This window comes from Bos indicus x Bos taurus, chromosome 18, assembly GCF_003369695.1.
Source record: "Bos indicus x Bos taurus breed Angus x Brahman F1 hybrid chromosome 18, Bos_hybrid_MaternalHap_v2.0, whole genome shotgun sequence".
NCBI lineage: Eukaryota > Metazoa > Chordata > Mammalia > Artiodactyla > Bovidae > Bos > Bos indicus x Bos taurus.
In genome coordinates, this window is record NC_040093.1 from 22,422,977 (window position 1) to 22,445,196 (window position 22,220).

A 22,220-nucleotide genomic window follows, 5' to 3' on the forward strand; every position below is an offset into this window, starting at 1 on the left:
TTTGGTTGCACTTGGTCTTTGTTGCTGCACGCAGGCTTTTTCCAGTTGCAGTGAGTGGAGCAACTCTTTGTTGTGGTGCGCGGGTTTCTCATTGTGGTGGCTTCACTTGTTGCGGGACATGGGCTCTAGGCGTCTGGAAACTTCTCAGACCAGGGACTGAACCCATGTCCCCTGCATTGGCAGATGGATTCTTATCCACTGTAGCACCAGGGAAGTCCCCGAGTGGTCTTTACGGAAAATGAACTGATGTGTACTAGCTTGGCTGGAGGAGGGGTGGGGACTTGAGCTGGAGTCTGGTGGGGGGACAAGCTGGGGGTGTGCAAAGTGGCCGAGATGCGGATGTTCATGTAGCTTACTCTGTTCCTTCTAGGGAAGCATTTACAATTCCCCTGATTCCACTTGGCCTGAAGGAAACCAAGGACGTTGATTTTTCAGTTGCTCTCAAGGTAAATCCCAAAGCAATGGGCACTGGATTCGCTGTTTAAAAGAGAAATGTGGAAATTGTGGATCCCTTACAAGTGCTGTGAGGCTCGACGGGCCAAGGGTCGCTTGATTTCTTCAGGGTGGCCTTGAGCCCCTTCAGCAGACCACCCGGACAGCCCATGCTAAACTTTCCTATGCTCACTAACATCTGGTTGCTGAGACTCTCACACGCCTGGGGAAGGGGTTGGGAACCCGGGCTGGTTGGCTCCAGGAATCCAAGGCAAAGAGGATCTATGGTAAACAGGCTTTGAGTTTTTAAAATTGCATCCTGTTTTAGTAACTTTTTTTTGCCTCAAATTTTATAGTCAATTTAGGCCATGTTTTTGGAAGAATAGCCAAAAGTTTTTGACCCTCAACATTTTATTTTGGAAATAGTAGAAAATTTGAAAGAATGTCACAGTGAACCCCTGTATACTCATTACCTAGATTCTCCTGTTAACATTTTGCTGCAGTCACCTTATCATGTATTTGTGCGTCTATGCATCCCTCTCCCCGCACATTAATACATCTTGTTTTTGATACCTTTCAGAGTAAACCAAAGATACTGGTTCACTGCCCTTAAACACTTGAATAGCTAGAGTTTATGCATCCCCCATGCCCTGATCCCTGGATGTCTGCCTTCTCTTTTTTTTCTCTCTATCCCCCGCTCTGCCCTCCCCCTTTCTCTCTCCCTCCTTCTTTCCCTCCCTTCCATCTTTTTTTTTTTTTTAAGTACCAACTTTACTGGGATATTCATACATTGCACAATTCACCTCTTTAAGGTAAAAATAGTACCTGGCCTCCCCTTAGCCATGTGTCTCTGGCAAGCAGTGATATTGTAGGCCCGCCTGTGTCAGTCACTGAACAGGTGCTGGTGATGTCAGAGGCCCAGCTGTTAGGGCCCCTGTAATTCAGTGGAGGATCTGGGTGGGAAGCGAGAGAGATGCTTTGATGGAGGTACCCAGAGATGGCTTGCCCCCAAGCTGGGGCCAAGAGAGGCCTCCCCAGGTCTGGAATGCTTTCCTCTTCCTCCTTGCCACGGATCCATCACGATGAGTTTTACTGAATCATCTCAAACTTCCATGCAGAAGAAGAAAGTGGTGATGAGGTGGAAGGGGGTGTCTGTCTCCAAGCTTTCCAGCACAGGCAGGGTGTGTAGGGATGAATCCCAGAAGTGTGAAAAATGCTTCAAAGAATTCTGTTTCTTGTCACAGCAGTCCTGTTAGTTGACTCATCTTTTCACTGATTTTATTTTAGAAAAGAAAAAAATGACCATATGGCATTTTGGGCACTACACAATTTGTCCTTTTAAAAAGCAATTGGTAATAAACAAGTGGGACCTAATTAAACCTAAATTTTAAAATTAAAATTAAAAGCTCTTGCACAGCAAGACTGTGGCCTATGCTAAGTCACTCGATTGTGTCCGACTCTTTGTGACCCTATGGACTGTAGCCCGCTAGGTTTCTCTGTCCATGGGATTCTCCAGGCAAGAATACTGGAGTGGGTTGCCGTTTCCTTCTCCAAGGAAACTATAAATAAAGAGAAAAGACACCTTTCAGAACGGGAGAAAATAATAGCAAATGAATCAACTGACAAAGGATTAACCTCCAAAATATACAAGCAGTTCATACAGCTCAATACTAGAAAAACCAACAACCCAGTCAAAAGTGGCCAGCAGAGCTAAACAGACATTTCTCCAAAGAAGACATACAGATGGCTAATAAACACATGAAAATATGCTCAACATCGCTTATTATTAGAGAAATGCAAATCAAAACTACAATGAGATACCACCTCATGCCAGTCAGAATGGCCATCATCAAAAAGTCTATAAGCAATAAATGCTGAAGAATGTGTGGAAAAAGGGAACCCTCTTGCAGTGTTAATGGGAATGTAAATTGAAACAGCCACTGTGGAGATTCCTTAAAAAACTAGGAATAAAACTACTATATGACCCAACAATCCTACTACTGGGCATACACCCTGAATAAACCATAGTTGAAAAAGATGCATATACCCCAATGTTCATTGCAGGGCTATTTACAATAACTAGGGCACAGAAGCAACCTAGATGTCCATTGACAGATGAATGGATAAAAAAGCTGAGGTACATATATACAGAGAAATATTTCTCAGCCATAAAAAGGAATGCACTTGAGTCATTGCTAATGAGGTAAATGAACCTTGAGGCTATTATACAGAGCGAAGTCAGAAAGAGAAAAATATATATTAATGGATATATATGGAATCTAGAAAGATGGTACGGAGGAACCCGTTTGCAGGGCAGCAGTGGAGACGCAGACACAGAAAACAGACTTGTGGACACAGTAGGGGAAGGAGAGGAAAGGCCTAATTGAAAAAGTAACATTGAAACATGTATATCACCATATGTAAAATAGCCAGTGGGAATTTGCTGTATAATACAGGGAGCTCAAACCCAGTGCCTGTGACAACCTAGAAGGGTGGGATGGGGAGGAGGCGGGAGGGAGGTTCAAGAGGGAGGGGACATATGCATACCTATGACTGATTCATGTTGATGTATGGCAGAAACGAACAAAATCAATTCAGTTTAGTCACTCAGTCGTGTCCGACTCTGACCCCCATGGACTGCAGCACGCCAGGCTTCCCTATCCATCACCAGCTCCCAGAGTTTGCTCAGACTTATGGCCATTGAGTTGGTGGTGCCATCCAACCATCTCATCCTCTGTTGTCCCCTTCTCTTCCTGCCTTCAATCTTTCCCAGCATCAGGGTCTTCTCTAATAAGTCAGTTCTTTGCATCAAGTGGTCAAAGTATTGGAGCTTCAACTTCAGCCATCAGTCCTTCTTCCAATGAACAAAATATTGTAAAGCAATTATTCTCCAATTAAAAAAAAATTGGTTAATGCTTCGAATGCTTTTGCACTTGTCCTCCAATCTCAAGCAGAGACTGTGTGAGTTCCTTTCACTCAGGGCCTTGTGGACTGATGTCTTGTTTAAATCCAGGTCCTGGGCCCTGTGAGTTTGGAGTTTATTTTAGAGTTTGAGAAGGGACTTTGGTAGCCACGCCAGACCCAGGATTACCAAAAATTTTATTTTCTGGGTAGTAGAATGGCAACCCACTCCAGTACTCCTGCCTGGAAAATCCCATGGACAGAGGAGCCTGGTAGGCTGCTGTCTATGGGGTCGCATAGAGTTGGACACGACTGAATGACTTCACTTTCACTTTTCACTTTTCATGCATTGGAGAAGGAAATGGCAACCCACTCCAGTGTTCTTGACTGGAGAATCCCATGGAAGGCGGAGCCTGGTGGGCTGCCGTCTATGGGGTCGCACAGAGTCAGACACAACTGAAGTACCTTAGCAGCAGCAGCAGACAGCTATCTGCCAGCTTTTCACAGGGCACGTGAGCTTTTAGTTAGGTGTGACACCTGCCATAGGTCTCTGAGACTCCAGACAATGCTTATGTCTGTGGAAATATTTTAGTTGCTTTTGTAGAATAGTTTCTTTTAAGATTTAGTTTGTTGCTTTGTGCCAGAGCTGGAAGAGTGTGGGCATTTTGCAGGGGACAGGAAATAGGTGAAGGGGATTAAGGTTACAAATTTTCATATTATAAGCCATGGGGATAGACTATGAAGCATAAGGAATATATTCAGTAATACCGTAATAACTTTGTATGACAACAGATGGCTACTAGACTTGCCATGGTGATCATTTCATAAAGTATGCAAATGTCAAACCAGTATATCGTACACCTGAAACTAACATAATATTGTAGTCAACTATATTTCAATTAAAAAAAAAAAAGACATACCCAGAAACATAAAATGTGTGAGTTTGGAAGGAATTGTGCAGGTCGCCAAAATTTAAAAAATTTAAAAAGAGTGCAAGCAAATAAACATGTAGTACTTTTGTCACTGGAAGAATACTTTATATTTTAAGCAATTAAGACTGTATCTGAAAATAGGGAGTAACATATTTAATACTGGAAAAAAAAAATAAAATAAAAAGAGTGCAGGCGTTCAAAAGGGAGACTCTTGGAGAAAATTGGGAATTTCCTGGGCAGCTGTAAGGATCCAAACATGTCATGTGCAGAATTCACATTAAATCTAGTGGGGAAAAAAAAAAATCACATGTTGTGGATATGGCCAAGTGCTATTCAGCTGAGGTTCCCAACCATGTCATTTTAGTCTAAAAAGAACTCTACAGATGTCAGTCATACAAAAATGAGAATGTTTGGGGGACATTCTGTTTTTCCTCCCGTGTTTGTGCTTGAGAGTAACATAGACAGGTGCTCAGAAGTAATCTGGCCAACTAAATCAGGGCAATTCATGTTGTCTTTCAAATCTGTGTGTCCTTGTGATGTTTAATGGTCAGTGAAGCTTCATGGTCTGATTATGTTCTGTTTTAAATAAATGGGCTTTAAAACAACTTCATGAAGAAGCACCATCAAAATAAATTCCAGAGAATTCAAGTTTTTTTTTCCTTTTAAATATAGCTTTGTTAGTATATATTTCTGATTGAGAACAGTATTGCAAAATGTTCAGAAAATACCAAGAAATGTAAAGATCCCTCACAGCCACACACATCCCCCTACACCTTTATTTGGTACTTAAGCTTTGAGCACCTGGTCTCATCTTCTGATCAGGGGTCTTTAGAAGGATATGAGACTCCTCCGATCTATTCAGGCTCAGCATGGTATCTACTGGTAATAAGTGCCAAGTAGGGTAGCTATTAATTTCATTCTTAAGGCATCTTCCAAATTTTTATTGTCAACAGCTCTCCTGTGAGCATCTTTGCACAGTTTGCTGAATATTCCCTTTGGATAAATTTCTAGATGTGGATTTGGTAGGTCAAAGATAACGATTACATGACCAACCTAGATAGCATATTCAAAAGCAGAGACATTACTTTGCCAACAAAGGTTCGTCTAGTCAAGGCTATGGTTTTTCCTGTGGTCATGTATGGATGTGAGAGTTGGACTGTGAAGAAGGCTGAGTGCCGAAGAATTGATGCTTTTGAACTGTGGTATTGGAAAAGACTCTTGAGAGTCCCTTGGACTGCAAGGAGATCCAACCAGTCCATTCTGAAGGAGATCAGCCCTGGGTGTTCTTTGGAAGGAATGATGCTAAAGCTGAAACTCCAGTACTTTGGCCACCTCATGGGAAGAGTTGACTCATTGGAAAAGACTCTGATGCTGGGAGGGATTGGGGGCAAGAGGAGAAGGGGACGACAGAGGATGAGATGGCTGGATGGCATCACCGACTCAATGGACATGAGTTTGAGTGAACTGCGGGAGTTGGTGATGGACAGGAAGGCCTGGCGTGCTGCGATTCATGGGGTCGCAAAGAGTTGGATGCGACTGAGTGACTGATCTGATCTGATCTGATCTGAATAACCCACCAGAACTGGTCTTGCCTTACATTCCTATCAAGTGTGTGTGACTGCTTATGAAACTGTTTGTGTCATCTTTTGGGGCCCCAGAGAGCTCCGGTACCACAGTTCTTTATGTCTCAGCACAGAAGACAATTTAGTGAGCAGCGAGGAGGTAGATAAGAAGTGATTTTTTAAAATAGGATGCTTGTGGGCAGGCGAGAAATGGTGCACTCTGAGAACTTACTGGACTATATAGTTTTATAATCAAAGGAAAAGTGGGGGGCTTCCCTGGTGGCTCAGTGGTGAGGAATCTGCCTGCCAGTGCAGGAGGCATGGATTTGGTCCCTGACCTGGGAAGATCCCACATGCTGTGGCGCAACTAAGCCTGTGTGCCACGACTTTTGAGCTCTGGATCCCAGGCGTCTCAACTACTGAAACCCACGTGCCCTAGATAGAGCCCATGCTCCGGGCAGAGGGAGAAGAACTTCTTTGTCTTTCTTGAGTAGACATCATGCTTCCATCCTCAGCTCTTCCTCCAGGTTGAGCAGGGTAGTTTTCTTGTCCCTACACAGTCAAGCTCGGTCCACAGATTATTGTTTTTTATGTGGGCAGAGAGCATGTCTTAGGGGTCATTAACTTCCTGAGCTCACTGGGCAGGATGTGGGTCTCATGCCACCACTGTTCTATTGTCTTGGGCATATGTCTTATGCCTCTCTTGCATGGTTTTGTTTCTAAGCAAGCCTGCCTGGTTTTGTGATTAAGCAAACTTACAGGGTCTCCCATATTTTTTCTACTTACAATCCCCTAGTGGGATTAACTACTTAATCACCTACTTTGTCCCTTTCCTCTATATCATTCCTCCCTCCAGGTGTTTACCCTTTTATGCTTCAAAGCGGGTAAAGGGCAGTGACTGATCATTAGCTACTTCGGGCTGAGACGGAACATTGGCCTTCCTGGGGAAGGAGTAAAGCGCCTGGCTGACTGTCCCTTCTCTGTTCGGAGAACTGCCAGTCAGTGTCACTGTGGTTAGCATCATCCTTTTAGCCTTCTTAGATGTTAAGCATTGGAGGATGAATCTACAAAAAGGTATAAATTAAAAGAAATACAACAATGAGCTTTGGAAAAGTCATTAAGAAGGATTACAGCCATGATTTTGAAGATCCAGACCGTTTTCCTCAGTTTCTAAATCTAAAAGAGAGTCACTGAAGGCCTCAATCTGTTTCTGATTAGGCCTGGAATCTTAAATGTTTTATATTTTAGGGTGTATTGAGTCTTTTATCTCAGTTATAGATTTAATTTATTCTTTTCTATTTTTTGTTAATATCCTTTGATGATGAAGGGCTTCCCTTGTAGCTCAGTTGGTAAAGAATCTGCCTGAAGTGCAGGAGACATGGGTTCGATCCCTGAGTTGGGAAGATCCCCTGGAGAAGGAAATGTCAACCCACTCCAGTATCCTTGCCTGGAAAATCTCATGGACAGAGGAGTCTGGTGGGCTGTACTCCGTGGGGTCGAAAAGAGTCGGGCACGACTGAGCAACTAACACTTTAACACTTTGATGATGAGAGTGGTTTCCTTGTCCCTCAAGGGACAGAGTGTAGCCCCTAATTTATTTAAAGAATACCTTCCATTAAAGAAATAGGACAGTCAGTCACAAACAGAAAGGAATGTGGAAATAACCAGCCATTGATGTTGTACGAAAGGGGTCGCAGGAAAATGTGCCCCTGTCTCTCGCCTGACACTCCCATTGCATATTTCTTAGAGTTAAGGTTTCCCATCCTTTGGGTTAAGACCAAGAAGGTTGCGTTAGTCTGTGAGAAATTTTATCAAGTGACCCGCCATTTCAGTGACTGCCCAAGGCTCCGCATTAGTTATGTAGATGCCATGTCTGAGCAGAGCCATTTTTGGCTTTGGGCCCCGTCAGTCTTTTGATTGTGAAATCATCAAAGAAGGCCGACCCCACCCCCCAACTCTCTGGTGCCTGGGGCATTCCCTCTTTCAATACCTTGGCTGTTTGCAAAGGGTTCATCCATCACAATCTTTCTCTAATGTGTCCCTTCTGTCCTCACAGAGCACACTGATTTTGTCTGGGTACCTATGGGCCTTATGGTCTACCGTGGCCAGATTGGCCTAAAAATCCTGGCCTTTCCTGTGGTGGTCTCAGAGTGGACACAGCCATTGTCATCATCTGGGCCTTTTGTTTATCTCTCTGGGTGTATTCAACCTTTTTGGCCATATCCCTATTATTGAAAACCAAGTAAGCCAATCAGAGCAAATCACTCTCAGGAGTCTGAGGACCCACAGTTGGCTTTTTTGAATTTCATTTCTGATGTCTGGGGAAGACTGGGCTATGAAATGTAGAGCCAAAAAGTCCTGTCCCTCAGGCGAGGAGGGATCTACCTAGGTACACTTTTTAAATGCTTCTATTAATCTCCCTTGAAAAACTGTAGGATTTTTATCTGGTCCCTATTGGAATTCTTTCACTTTTTTTTCACGGTTGACAGGTTTCATTGTAAGCTTTTTCTTTTTAAAACAAACTCCTGCCCCCAAGTTGTGACTGTTTTTATTTGTGTATTTTATTTTATTGGCTGCCCGCAGGCTTTCTCAAGTCGTGGTGAGCTGGAGGCTACTCTTCTATGCAGTTCAGGGGCTTTTCATTGCGGTGGCTTCTCGTTTGTGGAGCACGGGCTCTGGGGCTCGTGGGCTTCAATAGTTGAGGCTCGGGTGGGCTCAGTAGTTGTAGCACACAGGCTTAGTTGCTCCGTGGCATGTGGTATCTTCCCGGACCAAGGATTGAACCTGTATCCCCTGCATTGCAAGGTAGATTTTTGCACCATTGGACCACCAGGGAAGCCCCCATTGTGAGCTTTTTCATACCCTCTATTAAACAATTAATCATATGGTCCCATCTATTGCTCTCAACAAAGTGGATCTGATGATTTCATTGTGGATTTGGCTCAGGAGCAGCATAGTTGCCCAAGTGGTGTACTGCATGGCCCTCTTGGGCTTGAGCTGCCATTTGGTCAGCGTGGACTCTGGCTGCCAGTATTTTGTGCTGTTCTTTCTCAGGAGTGCAGCAGTGGGATAAGATTTGTAAATCTCTCCAGGTGAGATCCAAAGATTGGATCAACCTGGTAAACTCTTTTGTGAAAAGTTCAGGGATCCCAGAAAAACTTCCCAATTTACCCTCTGCCAGACTTAGGTCGGATGTTGAAAAAAGCATGTGAACTGTTACTGTTTCTTGATTTCTATCAGAAGTTTCTCTCAGAGGCAGAACCATCAGGGCATTTGGTTGGTAACTTATACTGCTGCGGGTGCTAGCTCAGCTGAAAATGGGCCCCTTAGGTAGCTTGGGATACAAAGGAGGCCTTTCCTCACTCTTGGATGCTTTTTGTTATTTAGTCACTAAGTCACGTCTGGCTCTTTGCTCCCCCATGGACTATAGCCTGCCAGGATCCTCTGTCCATGGGATTTTCCAGGCAAAAATACTGGAAAGGGTTGCCATTACCTTCTCCAGGAGATCTTCCTGACCCAGGGATAGAACTCATGTCTCTTGCATTGGGCAGGCGATTCTTTACCACTGAGCCACCTCAGAAGCCCTGGGTGTGTTGTCCCCTAGGATAACAGCCTTGGTTTGGAACAGCAGTTCCCACCTGTGAGACAGCCTTCGTTGGAGCAGCCCTTTTCATGGATATAGCAGGTTTCACCGAGCAATAGTTAGCTAGCCAAAAGTTTCCTTCCTGTGTCAGTCTACCTTGTAACTGATTCAAGATTTGTACTTACAACTTTAGATGTTATCCCTCCCAAAGTAGTCTCCCAACCAGGGGTTACTGCCCAAGAAATTGTTTGTAAGGAATACTACAGAGGGTATCCCAGTGGTGTTGACAGTGAGCAAGATTTGGTCTAGCTGCAAATGGAATTAAAGGGTCAGCACTTATAAGAGTCAGAGGGAGGGGAAGACTGACATCAGGGCTCAGGAAGTCCTCCGTTGGACACTTTGAGTAATTAGGAGCAAACTACCCTACATCTTGGAAGTTGATTCCCTTCAGTTTTCTTGAGCATAATGTACTTAAGAATACCTGATAAGAAGCCTGTGATCTAGGCGAGATACAATCCTTTAAATGATTTTTTTTCTAACGTATATATCCCCGATTATAAATTATAAGCATTTAGTCTTTATCCAAAGATAGATTACAGTGATCAGCTTTAGAAACAAGTTTAGAATACCTTTTTAAGAACTCTGTTAGGCTTCTCAGTAATATAACAACAAAGAGCTATTTGAAAAGTGAGTTTTAGATAGTAGATACTGACCTCAAGGAGCAAAATTAAAATTTAGTATCTATTAAAACATAACTTTTTTCTAAAATTACCCTCATCTTTACCAAAGACCGGAGAAGGCAATGGCACCCCACTCCAGTACTCTTGCCTGGAGAATCTCAGGGACGGGGGAGCCTGGTGGGCTGCCGTCTATGGGGTCGCACAGAGTCGGACACAACTGAAGCAACTTAGCAGTAGCAGTTACCAAAGATAGCCAAGTTAAGATTAATTTATTTGTAAAGGAAGTCTGGTTAATTCATCACATACGCATATTTAATTTGTCCAATAAATCAGGTGCCTTGAATACTAAAAATTGTAAAAGGTATACCCTAAATAAAAGAGCTCATTTTAAACCTTTTTATTTTTCACTGTATGGCATCAGCTTTTGTAGCCAAGGAAGGCTTTCACCCATTAAGTAGAAGACAGAGTTGGCCAGGGAGCCAGGAAGAGCCAAGCAGCCATCTTGGATTCCCCATATCCCTGACTGTTTAATTTGCAGCTTTTGTATATCTATCTTAATTTTTTTTTTTTAATTTAGGAGCAGATTGTTGCCATGCTACAAGGATATCAGGATGGCAAAAGTCTGACAATAACGGGTTAATTTTTTTGTTGACAAATTGTACAACAAATATTGTATGAACTTATTAACTTTTAGTAAACCCAGATAAAGTATTTATACTTAATACTCACGAGTCTAAAAACATATCTATATTAACAAACTTAAACTACAAACTTCAATACCAAACATTAATTTAATATTAAATATTTCTGAAATCATGTGAACCTATAATCCATTTAGCTTAGTTTCTCTTATATTTGGAAGTGTTTTATTTTGTAAGTGCTTACTTTATTTTTCAAAGCCAGTTAAATTGAGCTCATTCACAAATTAACCTCAGCAATATTATCTAAAGACAAAAAGACACGGCTTACATGTATTCAGAGATTTCAGTTTCATTCTTAAACTTATTCATAAAACAGACTGCAATGCAGATTTATCAGTTTACAAATAACAGCTGGAAAAATTAAGTTTACAGACTTGAGTTTTAACAGGGATAGAAACAGAATATAGAAGAAAAGTCTCAGACTTAAAAACAGTGTAGATTGCCAAACCCTGTCAGAAGCAGTCCAAACAGTAAAATGTCTTTCTTTTTGCATACCATTTCCATTGTCAGCTGATCCCTTCCACATCTTTATGATCCCTTGCCACATTTTTATGGCAACTCATGTTGATGACCACCATTCCTCCAGTTTTTTGTTTGTTTTTCCTTCAGACATCCATAATATCATTCACTTGACCCTTACCCAGTTCTTGATCAGAGCCCCAAAGCCTTTGGGGTTGATCAGCCTGTCTAAAACAGGCAGCCATTGGTGGAGTATCTTCCTCCATACTCTTGGCTCATGGCATCCCATGAGCCTTCTAGGACCTGACCCCAGACCTTCTTATCTTACCGCAATCCTGCCGCAGTCGCCATCTGAAACCATTTGTGTCATTTCAGGGGCTCCCAAGGGCTCTGGTACTACAGTTCTTTATGTCTCAACGCAGCAAAGAATTCAGTGAGAAGCAGAGGTAGATAAGAAGTGATTCATTAGAATAGGATGCTTGTGAGGTTTACAAGCAGGCAGGCAAGAGATGCTTCGCCCTGAGAACTTACCAGACCACAGTTTTATAATCAAAGGAAAAGTGGGGAGAGGGAGAAGAACTTTGTCTTTCTTGAGTAGACGTCATGCTTCCATCATCAGCTCCTCCTCCAGGTGGAGCGGGGAGTTTTCTGCTTCCTACATGGTCAGGCCAAGTCCACAAAGTATTGTTTTCTTATGTGTGCAGAGAGCACGTCCTGGGAATCATTAACTTACTGAGCTCACTGGGCAGGATATGGGTCTCATGCCACGATTGTTTTATTGTTTTGGGGCATGTCTGGTGCTTCTGTTGCCTGGTTTTGTTGCTAAGCGTCTTCTCTTTTGAGTAATCATTAACTTACAGGGGTCTCCCATATTTTTTCTACTTACAATCCCTTAGTGGGATTAACTATTTAATCACCTACTTTGTCCCTTTACGCTGTCCCTGTCACTTACAGTGGGTATCATTGATCATTTTGATTTTGGGAGGTCAGGCAAAAATGGTATCATTACAGTGTGTATACATTCTAGAGTTGATTACATCCTCACTTCTGTTTATTTGCTCCTTACACGTGTCCTCTTGGAAATACCTATTTCTATCCTTTGCCTCCTTCACCACAGGGTTGCTCTTGAGTTCGTTTGTATATGAAGGAGAGTAATCCTTGGTAATGTATGTTTGCAAGTATTTCTCCCAGTATGTTCTCTCCTTTAACTTGTTTTACAAGCAATACCAGTTAAAAAAAATAATAAAATATATCTTTTTTTTCCAAACAGATTTTATGTTGTTAAGCTTCACAGTTCTTCCCTTTACAACCCTGCCTTGAAAGGCATTCTCCACACCAAGAGGAAACATTTATTTTGCTGTAGTTTCTAACAGTGCTTTGTTTAATTTTGAACATTAAATCTTTAGTCAATCTGGAGTTTGGGGGTGAGTAATGAGAGGCAGGGTGCTAAGTTTTTTTTTAGTGTCTTTTTGGCTGTGCTGGGTGTTCGTTGCTGCATGCAGGCTTTGTCTAGTTGCGGAGAGCAGGGGTACTGTGTAGTTGTGGTAGGCGGGCTTCTCATTGGGGTGGCCTCTCATTGTGGAGCACAGGTTCTAAGGTTCATGGGCTTCTGTAGTTGCTGCATGTGGGCTCAGCAGCTGTGGCTCAAGGGCTGCAGGGCGCAGACTCAGTAGTTGTGGCACAGGCTTAGTTGCCTTGCGGCAGATAGGATCTTCCTGGACTAGGGATCAAACTAGTGGTGTCCCCTGCATTGCAAGGCGGAATCCTAACCACTGGACCATCAGGGAAGCCCCGGGGCTGTACGTGTTTATTTTCACCGAAGTGGTGGCCAGCTTCCCCTGAGCTATGTCTAAGGAATCCATGTGTCGTGTTGGATGCTGTCCTTTTCATCCTGTGCCCCTCCTGCCCCCTCAGTCCCCCTCCCTCCTGCTCTGTGTGGGAGTTGGCACTGGCTCCTGCTCTGTGACTTCCTACTGGGTGTGGCTGAGGGGGAGAAGCAGCAGCTGGCGATGAGAGGATGGGAGGAGAGGGAACTCCTCAGTTCCCTCAGCTGCAGCCTGCGATGAGAGGATGGGAGGAGAGGGAACTCCTCAGTTCCCTCAGCTGGCTACCTTTTGCATTCCCCCCCCACTCCACCAGAGGACGTCCTGGTTTGGACCTCGCCTCAGGCAGCCACCTCTCCAAGTTCTTATAACTCCTTCTCCCCTTTGGCCCTTCAGCCCTGTGGTTCTAATGGCTCTGGAGGTCCCACGCCATCCCTGTGGTTTCCCATAACCCTACCCCCATCCCTGTAAGAGTTCTTCCCTTCAGTTCACATCAGGAACAGCTGTGTGTACCCTCCTTCCTGCCTGGACCTGGTGGATGCTCCAGGCTTTTCCTCTTCTTTGAATGGTGGGCTTATGTTATACACCTGATTCTTGAATCTGCTTCTGTTTCTGCTCCATATTTGGTTTCATTGTCCACTTTTCATGTGTTTTAACACCAAGTAGAACAAGCCTTCTTCTTAGTCTTCTTTTTTTTTTTTTTTTAATACTTGTTTATTTATTTATTTTGGGCTGCTTTGGGTCTTTGTTGTGGCATGATGAATTCAGTAGTTGGGGCGTGTAGGTTTAGTTGCCCCGAGGCATGTGGGATCTTAGTTCCCTGACCGTGGATCAGGCCCACATGCCTCTCATTGGAAGGCAGATTCTTAAGCACTGGACTACCAGGGAAGTCCCCTGAGTGGTGGCTTTAATGCTGCTCTCACGGATGTAGTCCTATAGAAGCCCTAGAGGAACTTTGTCTCCCAGATCATCCTCACCATAATTATCGTCACTGGTAACATAATTGATCATATTTGAAAACCATTTCAAATATATACAGTGTCGCTATGTTAGTAGAGGACCTGATTCCAAACACCAGCACTTAAAGTCATAAAGAAAATCATAGACTCATAAAGCGAACAGAAGAGTTGGCTAAAAATGACACATGTGAAAAAACAAAAAGAGCCTTCTGCATGTCCTTGGAACTGGCACAACGTCTTCTCAGGATTTATTCTGAGGAACTAATCAGAGATGTGCAGAAGGAGGACCGTCATGATTTACGTGTTTAACAAAGGAGGGTTAAGAATATCATGGTACATATTGGCTAGCACATAGTAGGCACTCTATTTGTTGAATAAATGAATGACACCTTTGTGCCTTTGCAGGCTTATATAACCATTGAAATCTGTGTCGTAGAATACTTTGTGGCATAGGAAAACATTTGATACAGTGCCAATTCAAGAAAAACAAGAGTGAAGCCAAGTTGTATATTCGTTCAGTACAATCTCATTTTTGTAAGTGGAGGGTGTATGGGTGCGTGTGTAAATATTCACTGAACATATAAAAAGCAGAAGGGACTTTAATGTAGAAAGTGTGTAAAGAGAATACTCACAGCCACTTGGGAAAATGTAATCAACAATCACTCCCTTCAACTTTTGGCAGCCAAGGAGAGCCAGCACTTACGTTGTTCAAGAACTCATTCTCCACACACATTGCTGCTGCTGCTGCTAAGTCGCTTCAGTCGTGTCTGACTCTGTGCGACCCCATAGACGGCAGCCCACCAGGCTCCCCTGTCCCTGGGATTCTCCAGGCAAGAGTACTGGAGTGGGTTGCCATTGCCTTCTCCGCTAATATATGTTATGTTGTACCTATTTTTTTTTATGTTGTACCTATTTCTTTTTTATTTAAATAAAAAAAAAAATGTTGGCCACACCACACAGCTTATAGCAGGCAGTGGGGGTTGGGGGCTTCCCAGGTGGCATTAATGGTAAAGAACCCGCTTGCCAATGCAGGAGATGTCAGAGATGAGGTTTCACTCCCTAGGTGGGAAAGATCCCCTGGAGGAGGAAATGGCAACCCACTCTAGTATTCTTGCCTGGAGAATCCCTTGGACAGAGGCGCCTGGCGGACTACAGTCCATGGGGTCGCAAAGAGCTGGACAGGACTGAGTGACCAGGTAGCAGCAGCAGCACAGCTTATGGGATCTCAGTTTCCTGACCATTGAGCCTGGGCCTCGGCAGTGAATCTCAGCCTCTGGACCACCGGGGAACTCTGTGTTATGCCTGTCACTTACTGTCTGTGCTCCCCTGTGAGATTATAAGTGCCATGGGGCAAGGTCTTTGTTTTGTTCTCTGAAGCAGCCCCAGCACTGTGTACAGTGCCTGGCACACTGCCAGCGCTTACCAATGTGTCTTATGATTGAATGAATTCACAGAGCCAGCATCAAACACTGGACCCAGCTGGGGGTCTCACTGGGGTGCTTTGTTCGTGGAAGTGCCCTCACAGGGGTTCCCATCACAGACCCTGAGGTCTCATAACAGTTCCCAGACATGAGTTGCCTTTGCCATGTGTGAAGTCCCCACTGAAGATGAAGGTCTGAGCCCCTGAATATCTGTGATGTTTGCCAGTGTGATTGAACTCACAGTCACTTCCACAAGTCACTTCGCTCTGCTGCCAAGGCACTTTAATTTTTTAAAAAATATTTATTTATGTATTTGGCTGCACTGGGTCTTAGTTGTGGCACTGGGGGAGGGTGGGTCTTCAGTCTTCATTGTGGCATTTCAGATCGTCAGCTGCGACATGTAGGCTCTTTAGTTGTGGCATTCGAATTCTTAGTTGCTGCTTGTGGGATCTTTAGTTATAGCATGTGGCATCTAGTTCCCTGAGAAAGGATGGAACCGTGACCTCTGCATTGGCAGAGTCTTAGCCACTGGACCACAGGGAAGTCCCCTGCCAAGATGTTTTTAAATAGAAAACAACTTCCCTTTTAACTGGGCTTCTCTGATAGCTTAGTTGGTAAAGAATCCACCTGCAATGCAGGAGACCCCAGTTCCGTTCCTGGTTCCAGAAGATCTGCTGGAGAAGGGACTGGCTACCCACTCCAGTATTCTTGGGCTTCCTTTGTGGCTCAGCTGGTAAAGAATCTGCCTACAATGTAGGAAACCTGAGTTTGATCCCTGGGTTGGGAAGATTTCCTGGAGAAGGGAAAGGCTACCCACTCCGGTATTCTGACCTGGAGAATTCCATGGACTGTAGTCCATGGGGTTGCAAAGAGTCGTATACGACTGAGCGACTTTCACTTTTACTTTTTTCCCCTTTAACCAAAACAACAAAAGCAAAAGAATTTAAATATACGTAAACAAAACTAAGAAAATAAATCCCACCACTTAGAAAATCACTGTAGTGTACACGTTCCCATAAATTTTTATGAATTCTACCTGCATTTTTATGGGCTTCCCAGGTGGCGCTAGTGGTAAAGAACCCGCCTGCCAGTGCAGTAGATTAAAGAGACGTGGGTTCAATCCCTGGCTCGGGAAGATCCCCTGGAGAAGGGCATGGCAACTCACTTCAGTATTCTTGCCTGGAGAATCCCTTGGACAGAGGAACCTGGCAGGCTACAGTCCATAGGGTCGCAAAGAGTCGGACATGACTGAATTGACTTAGCATAAACGCATACCTTCAGATCAGATCAGATCAGTCGCTCAGTCGTGTCTGATTCTTTGCGACCCCATGAATCGCAGCACGTCAGGCCTCCCTGTCCATCACCAACTCCCGGAGTTCACTCAAACTCATGTCCATTGAGTCGGTGATGCCATCCAGCCATCTCATCCTCTGTCGTCCCCTTCTCCTCCTGCCCCCAATCCCTCCCAGCATCAGAGTCTTTTCCAATGAGTCAACTCTTCGCATGAGGTGGCCAAAGTACTGGAGTTTCAGTCCAAAGAAATCCCAGGGCTGATCTCCTTCAGAATGCACTGCTTGGATCTCCTTGCAGTCCAAGGGACTCTCAAGAGTCTTCTCCAACACCACAGTTCAAAAGCATCAATTCTTTGGCGCTCAGCCTTCTTCACAGTCCAACTCTCACATCCATACATGACCACAGGAAAAACCATAGCCTTGACTAGACGAACCTTTGTTGGCAAAGTAATGTCTCTGCTTTTGAATATGCTATCTAGGTTGGTCATAACTTTCCTTCCAAGGAGTAAGCGTCTTTTAATTTCATGGCTGCAGTCACCATCTGCAGTGATTTTGGAGCCCAGAAAAATAAAGTCTGACACTGTTTCCACTGTTTCCCCATCTATTTCCCATGAAGTGGTGGGACCGGATGCCATGATCTTCGTTTTCTGAATGTTGAGCTTTAAGCCAACCTTTTCACTCTCCACTTTCATCAAGAGGCTTTTTAGTTCCTCTTCACTTTCTGCCATAAGGGTGGTGTCATCTGCGTATCTGAGGTTATTGATATTTCTCCCGGCAATCTTGATTCCAACTTGTGTTTCTTCCAGTCTAGCGTTTCTCATTACTATTTTACCTGTTTCTGGTTTTGAGTCACACCTTCAGTATCTCATTTTTCTTGCAGGATTTTATTCTGGAACATTACAGTGAAGATAGCTACCTCTACGAAGATGAAATAGCAGATCTCATGGATCTCAGACAAGTAGGTTTCCATGTGCATCGGGATGGAGAGGAGACTGGCTATGATTAGAGGTTGTCCAGTCTTCTGATGATCCCATTGTTGCACTTGAAGTCTTGTAGAATCAGTGGTGGTCGGGGGTGTTAGGGAGGGGCTGTTGGAAACATCCATTCATCTTCTTGCCACGAAAGAAGACCACAGAGGAGACAGACATGCATGTCTGAGGCTGGGTTCCAGGACTCATGAGTTCCTCCCAGCTCTCCTAGAGTTCATGATACCAGCAGCGGGGCCCAGGCTCCAGAGAAACTGTGTGTGAACATCTTCCTGGCCCGTCCATCTGCTCTCTGTTCACCCACTCACCCCTGCGGTGGTTCCTGTCCTTTCAGGCCTGTCGGACGCCCAGCCGAAATGAGGCGGGAGTAGAGCTGCTAATGAGTTACTTCATGCAGCTGGGGTTTGTCGAGAGCCGATTCTTCCCGCCCACCCGACAGATGGGGATCCTGTTTACCTGGTAGGTGCCTGAGCTGGGGCTTTCTGTCTCCAGCCACACTGGGGAGCCTCAGCCCCACACGAGCCTCCTCTGCACTGCAGCCCCCTCCTAGTTGTCCCATGAACAGAGGAGAGCGTGGAGATGTGTGGATAAACCGGTGTTTGTTTATGAAGGGGATCCACAGGGAGAAGGCTCCGACAGACGGTGGCTTATTGCCTCTCAGAGCAAGTGAGCTGAGGAGAGGAGGCATTTGTGTGTGTGTGTAGAGGAGGCATGTGTGTGTTCGTATGTGTGTTCATTTTATCGTGAGGGAAACCCCAAGGCTCTGAGGTACAACTGACAAGAAGCAAGATTCTTGTCCCAGATGGGATGACGGTGGGAAACAAGTTTTCTCCCAATGACCAGGGCAGCAAACAGAAGTAGATCAGAGCTATTAAAAACTGAAGCAGAATCTTTGATTCTTCCCCAGAGTTGGTACTTTTGATGATTAGTGCTGTCCAAATATCTTGGAGGTGCTATACCTCTTCTCTGAGTTGCTTAGGAGTATGTGCATGCTTAGTCACTCAGTCTTGTCCGACTCTTTGTGACCCTACGGACTGTAGTCCGCCAGTCTCCTCTGTCCATGAGATTTCCCAGGCAAGCATACTGGAGTGAGTAGCTATTCCTTTCTCCAGGGGATCTTCCTGACCCAGGGCATTACAGGTGAATTCTTTACCATCTGAGCCACCTCGGAAGCCCAAGGAGTATGTGAAATGAAAGTAAATCGTAGCAGCTGAGAAGCATATTCAGAGTTAAATTTCACCACAGCAGATGGCTCTTGATGCTTGCTTTTGAAAGGAAGGGCAGATGACTTTTCCTAAAGGTGTGTTAGCTGCCTGCACATGAGTGAAAACCCCAAATGTGACTTCTTAGTGCTGAATTACGGAGAAGCTCCATATCTATACCCTGGTCAATGTATGAACTTTAAAACATATCCTGAGTCTTCAAGGCCTCAGGAAGAATTATGAGGGGTTAGTAATTGCTACATTTCAAGTAGGAGCAGCCTTATTTTTTTTTAAATACACTTTATTTTTTAGAGCAATTTCAGGTTCATAGTAAAATTGAAAGGAAGGTGCAGAGAGTTCTCATACACCCGCTGCTCCTGCACACCCAGCACCTCCTCCACCGTCAACATCCGCCGCCAGAGCGTTACGTTTGTTACAGTTGATGTACTTACAGTGGCTGCTCATCACCCAGCATCCACTGTTTACAGTTCCTGTCGGTGGTGTATGTTCCATGGGTTTGGACAAACGATCAATGACATGTGGGCTTCGTGGATGGCTCGGTGGTAAAGAATCCCCCTGCCAATGTAGGACACGTGGGTTCGATCCCCAGGTTGGGGAGATCCCCTGGAGAAGGAAATGACAACCCACTCTAGTATTCTCCCCTGGGAAATCCCATGGACAGAGGAGCCTATCGGGCTACAGGCCATGGGATCACAAAAGAGCCAGACGTCACTTAGCGACTAAACAGCAAGGACATGCATCCCCGTTATAGCATCACACAGAGCGGTTCCATGACCCTGCAGTCTTCTGCGCTCCCCCTAGGCATCTCTGCCCCTTGGCACTCCCCAGCCCTGGCAACCACTGATTCTTTTTGTCTCTGCTGTCTTGTCTTTTCCAGAATGTCATATAGTTGGAATCATACAGTAGGTAGCCTTTCCGGATTGGCCTCTCTCACTTAGTCACATGCACTTAAGGTTTCTTGTGTCTTTTTATGCCTTCATAGTTCATTTCTTTTCTTTTTTTTTTTAAGTGTTGCGTAGTTTTCCACTGTATGGCTGTACCACAGTTTGTGTGTCCATTCACCTATGGAAGGACATCCTGGTTGAGAAGCGGCCCCATTTCTCTTTGTGCTTGTGGGTGTCTTAACAGTATGAGCAGGCCCATAGTCTTGCTTGAGATAAAAGCCTCATTGCATGTGCATCTTTGAGTTTTATTCAAGAAATAAGTTTTGTCCGTTTTTACCCCCAAACGGCACTCACTAGCCAAGGGATCCATATTCTCAAAAGATGTTTCTTTTACATAGGTATGACTCCCTCACCGGGGTTCCGGTCAGCCAACAGAACTTGCTGCTGGAGAAGGCCAGCATCCTGTTTAACATCGGAGCCCTCTATACACAGATCGGCACCCGGTGCAATCGACAGACAGAAGCTGGGCTGGAGAGCACGGTGGATGCCTTTCAGAGAGCTGCAGGTATGTCTCCAAGGAGGCGCTGCCGCTGAGATAGAGCTCTGGCTCTGCCAAGTGGCCCGGTACCTGAGCTGAAGGGGGTCTGTGGATCCTCCCCAGGCCCACGCTTGGCCTCAGAAGCCTGAAAGGGCCTGGTCAGCTTCCGGAGCTGGTGGCTCTTCCCATCAGGAAAATTGCTTCCTGGCTCAAACCCGGTCGTCTCCGTCTGACTGTGGCTCATGTACACAGTGGTTAATGATTAATCTTTTCCGAATGAGTGGCCCCACGGATGGCAGTGGATGAACTGTGTCTTTGAATACAGTTTTGAAGAAGAGAATAAGTTTTCTCAAGCGGTAAGAATGTAGGCTTTTTCTTTTTTCTTTCATCCGGCAGCGTGCCTCATCAGTGAGTGTTACCATCCGTGCCTTTGTTATGCGAATTCTGAGAAGCTTGCTCACCCACAGTTGCTCTTCTTGGCTCCCTGCTAAGTGACACTTAGCACCAGCCTATGGAGGAACAGGCGGTGGTTGGCAGCCCATGGGTGCAGTGGGTAGGCCTGTCTCATGGGTGCTCAAGGGTCCTGGCTGACTCCCCTCGAGCTGTGTCCTGCGCAGTTGGCATAGGGATTACAGGCAGAAGTGGCCACAGTGCTGACCACCATGCGATGCCCGGAGCTGGCTCCATAATAAGTGTCTTTCTGTGCCAGTCCTTGTCACTCTACTTTGGGGTGTTACTCTGGCAGAAAATTTTGGGGGGTATCTCATTTTCCTCTGCAAGGCTGTGAAGAACCATGGCTTTGCCGTTTGGGCTGGTCATGATATTGTTTGGTTAAACAATAGATAGATCCCTTGGGAGAAAACACCATGCTGAAATTTCATGTGGGAGTTGAATTCTTTCACTGTAAATCCTTTTCTGGGCTCATCTTTCTCTCTGAAGAATCTGAAGCAGGTATGCCTGTCTCTAAGATTCCAGAGACATGGACAAAACAAAGCTTGAGAACAGAGTGAGAGTGGACCCCAGAGAGCCTGCAGCCTGGCCTTCCTCCTGCAGGGCAGCTTGTGCTTTGCAGCAAAACCAGAGGAACCAGTCAGATGGGATTTTGCCAGGAGGTTTTATTTCAGCTCTAGGTTGCTTTGCCAGTTAATGCTGTAACACTTTTCTAACACATAAGAAAGTCAGCTGAGGGCTACAGCATGAAAATTTCCACTAGAGTGACTGAGCTGATCTTCTCTGAGGTTCTGCAGAAAAAGCCTTGAGTTTCTGAATGACCCAGAGGTTAAGAGTGAACATGACCCCCTGCGAGTCCTTTAGTCATTCTGTCTTCCTTCACTTCCCTCAGTTGCCTAGTCACGTATGGAATTTCTCACAAGGGTCCAGGTGAGACAGGAATGGACAGGGAGCAGGCTGGTTTCCTGGCTTGATACAGATGTAAACGTTTTGGAAGAGAACTGGAAAACAAAAGTCTTCTTACTGGTAAAACATACATAACAAAATTACCACTGTAACCATTTTTAGGAGTAGTTTGTTGGTATCAAGTACAGCCACACTGTTGTGCAACTGTCTATCTCCAGAACTTTTTTTTATCACCCCAAAGGGAAAGTCTGTCCCATTAAACAATAACTCCATTTCCTCCTCCCTGCAGCCCATGTGTGTCTATGAATTTGACTATTCCAGATACCTCAGCTCAGGGTGATGGACCTACTTCATGTAGCATGATGTCTTCATTCATGTTGTACCATGTGTCAGAATTGACTTCTTTTTTTTTTTGAAGATTGATTCACTTATTTTTGGCTGTGCTGAGTCTTCATTGTGGGCTTTTCTTCAGTTGTGAGGGGGCAGGG

At 44.8% G+C, this 22,220-nt stretch overlaps 1 protein-coding gene and 1 long non-coding RNA gene across 2 annotated transcripts in view; one reads left to right on the top strand and one right to left on the bottom strand.

The window, feature by feature from the left end:
* Window positions 1-22,220, top strand: part of RHPN2 (rhophilin Rho GTPase binding protein 2) — a 70,490-nt gene that overhangs the window by 32,613 nt on the left and 15,657 nt on the right. Inside the window, exons 4-7 of the mRNA XM_027515998.1 lie at window positions 371-446; window positions 17,626-17,703; window positions 18,066-18,190; window positions 20,237-20,403. Of these exons, the coding sequence (XP_027371799.1) occupies window positions 371-446; window positions 17,626-17,703; window positions 18,066-18,190; window positions 20,237-20,403 (446 nt within the window). The remainder of the gene's footprint in view (window positions 1-370; window positions 447-17,625; window positions 17,704-18,065; window positions 18,191-20,236; window positions 20,404-22,220) is intronic.
* On the bottom strand, window positions 392-12,854 carry LOC113876596. Its single transcript, XR_003506533.1, has 3 exons — window positions 11,579-12,854; window positions 1,258-1,991; window positions 392-477 (listed from the first exon to the last, which is right to left on the bottom strand). It is a non-coding gene; the product is annotated as an uncharacterized LOC113876596 (long non-coding RNA).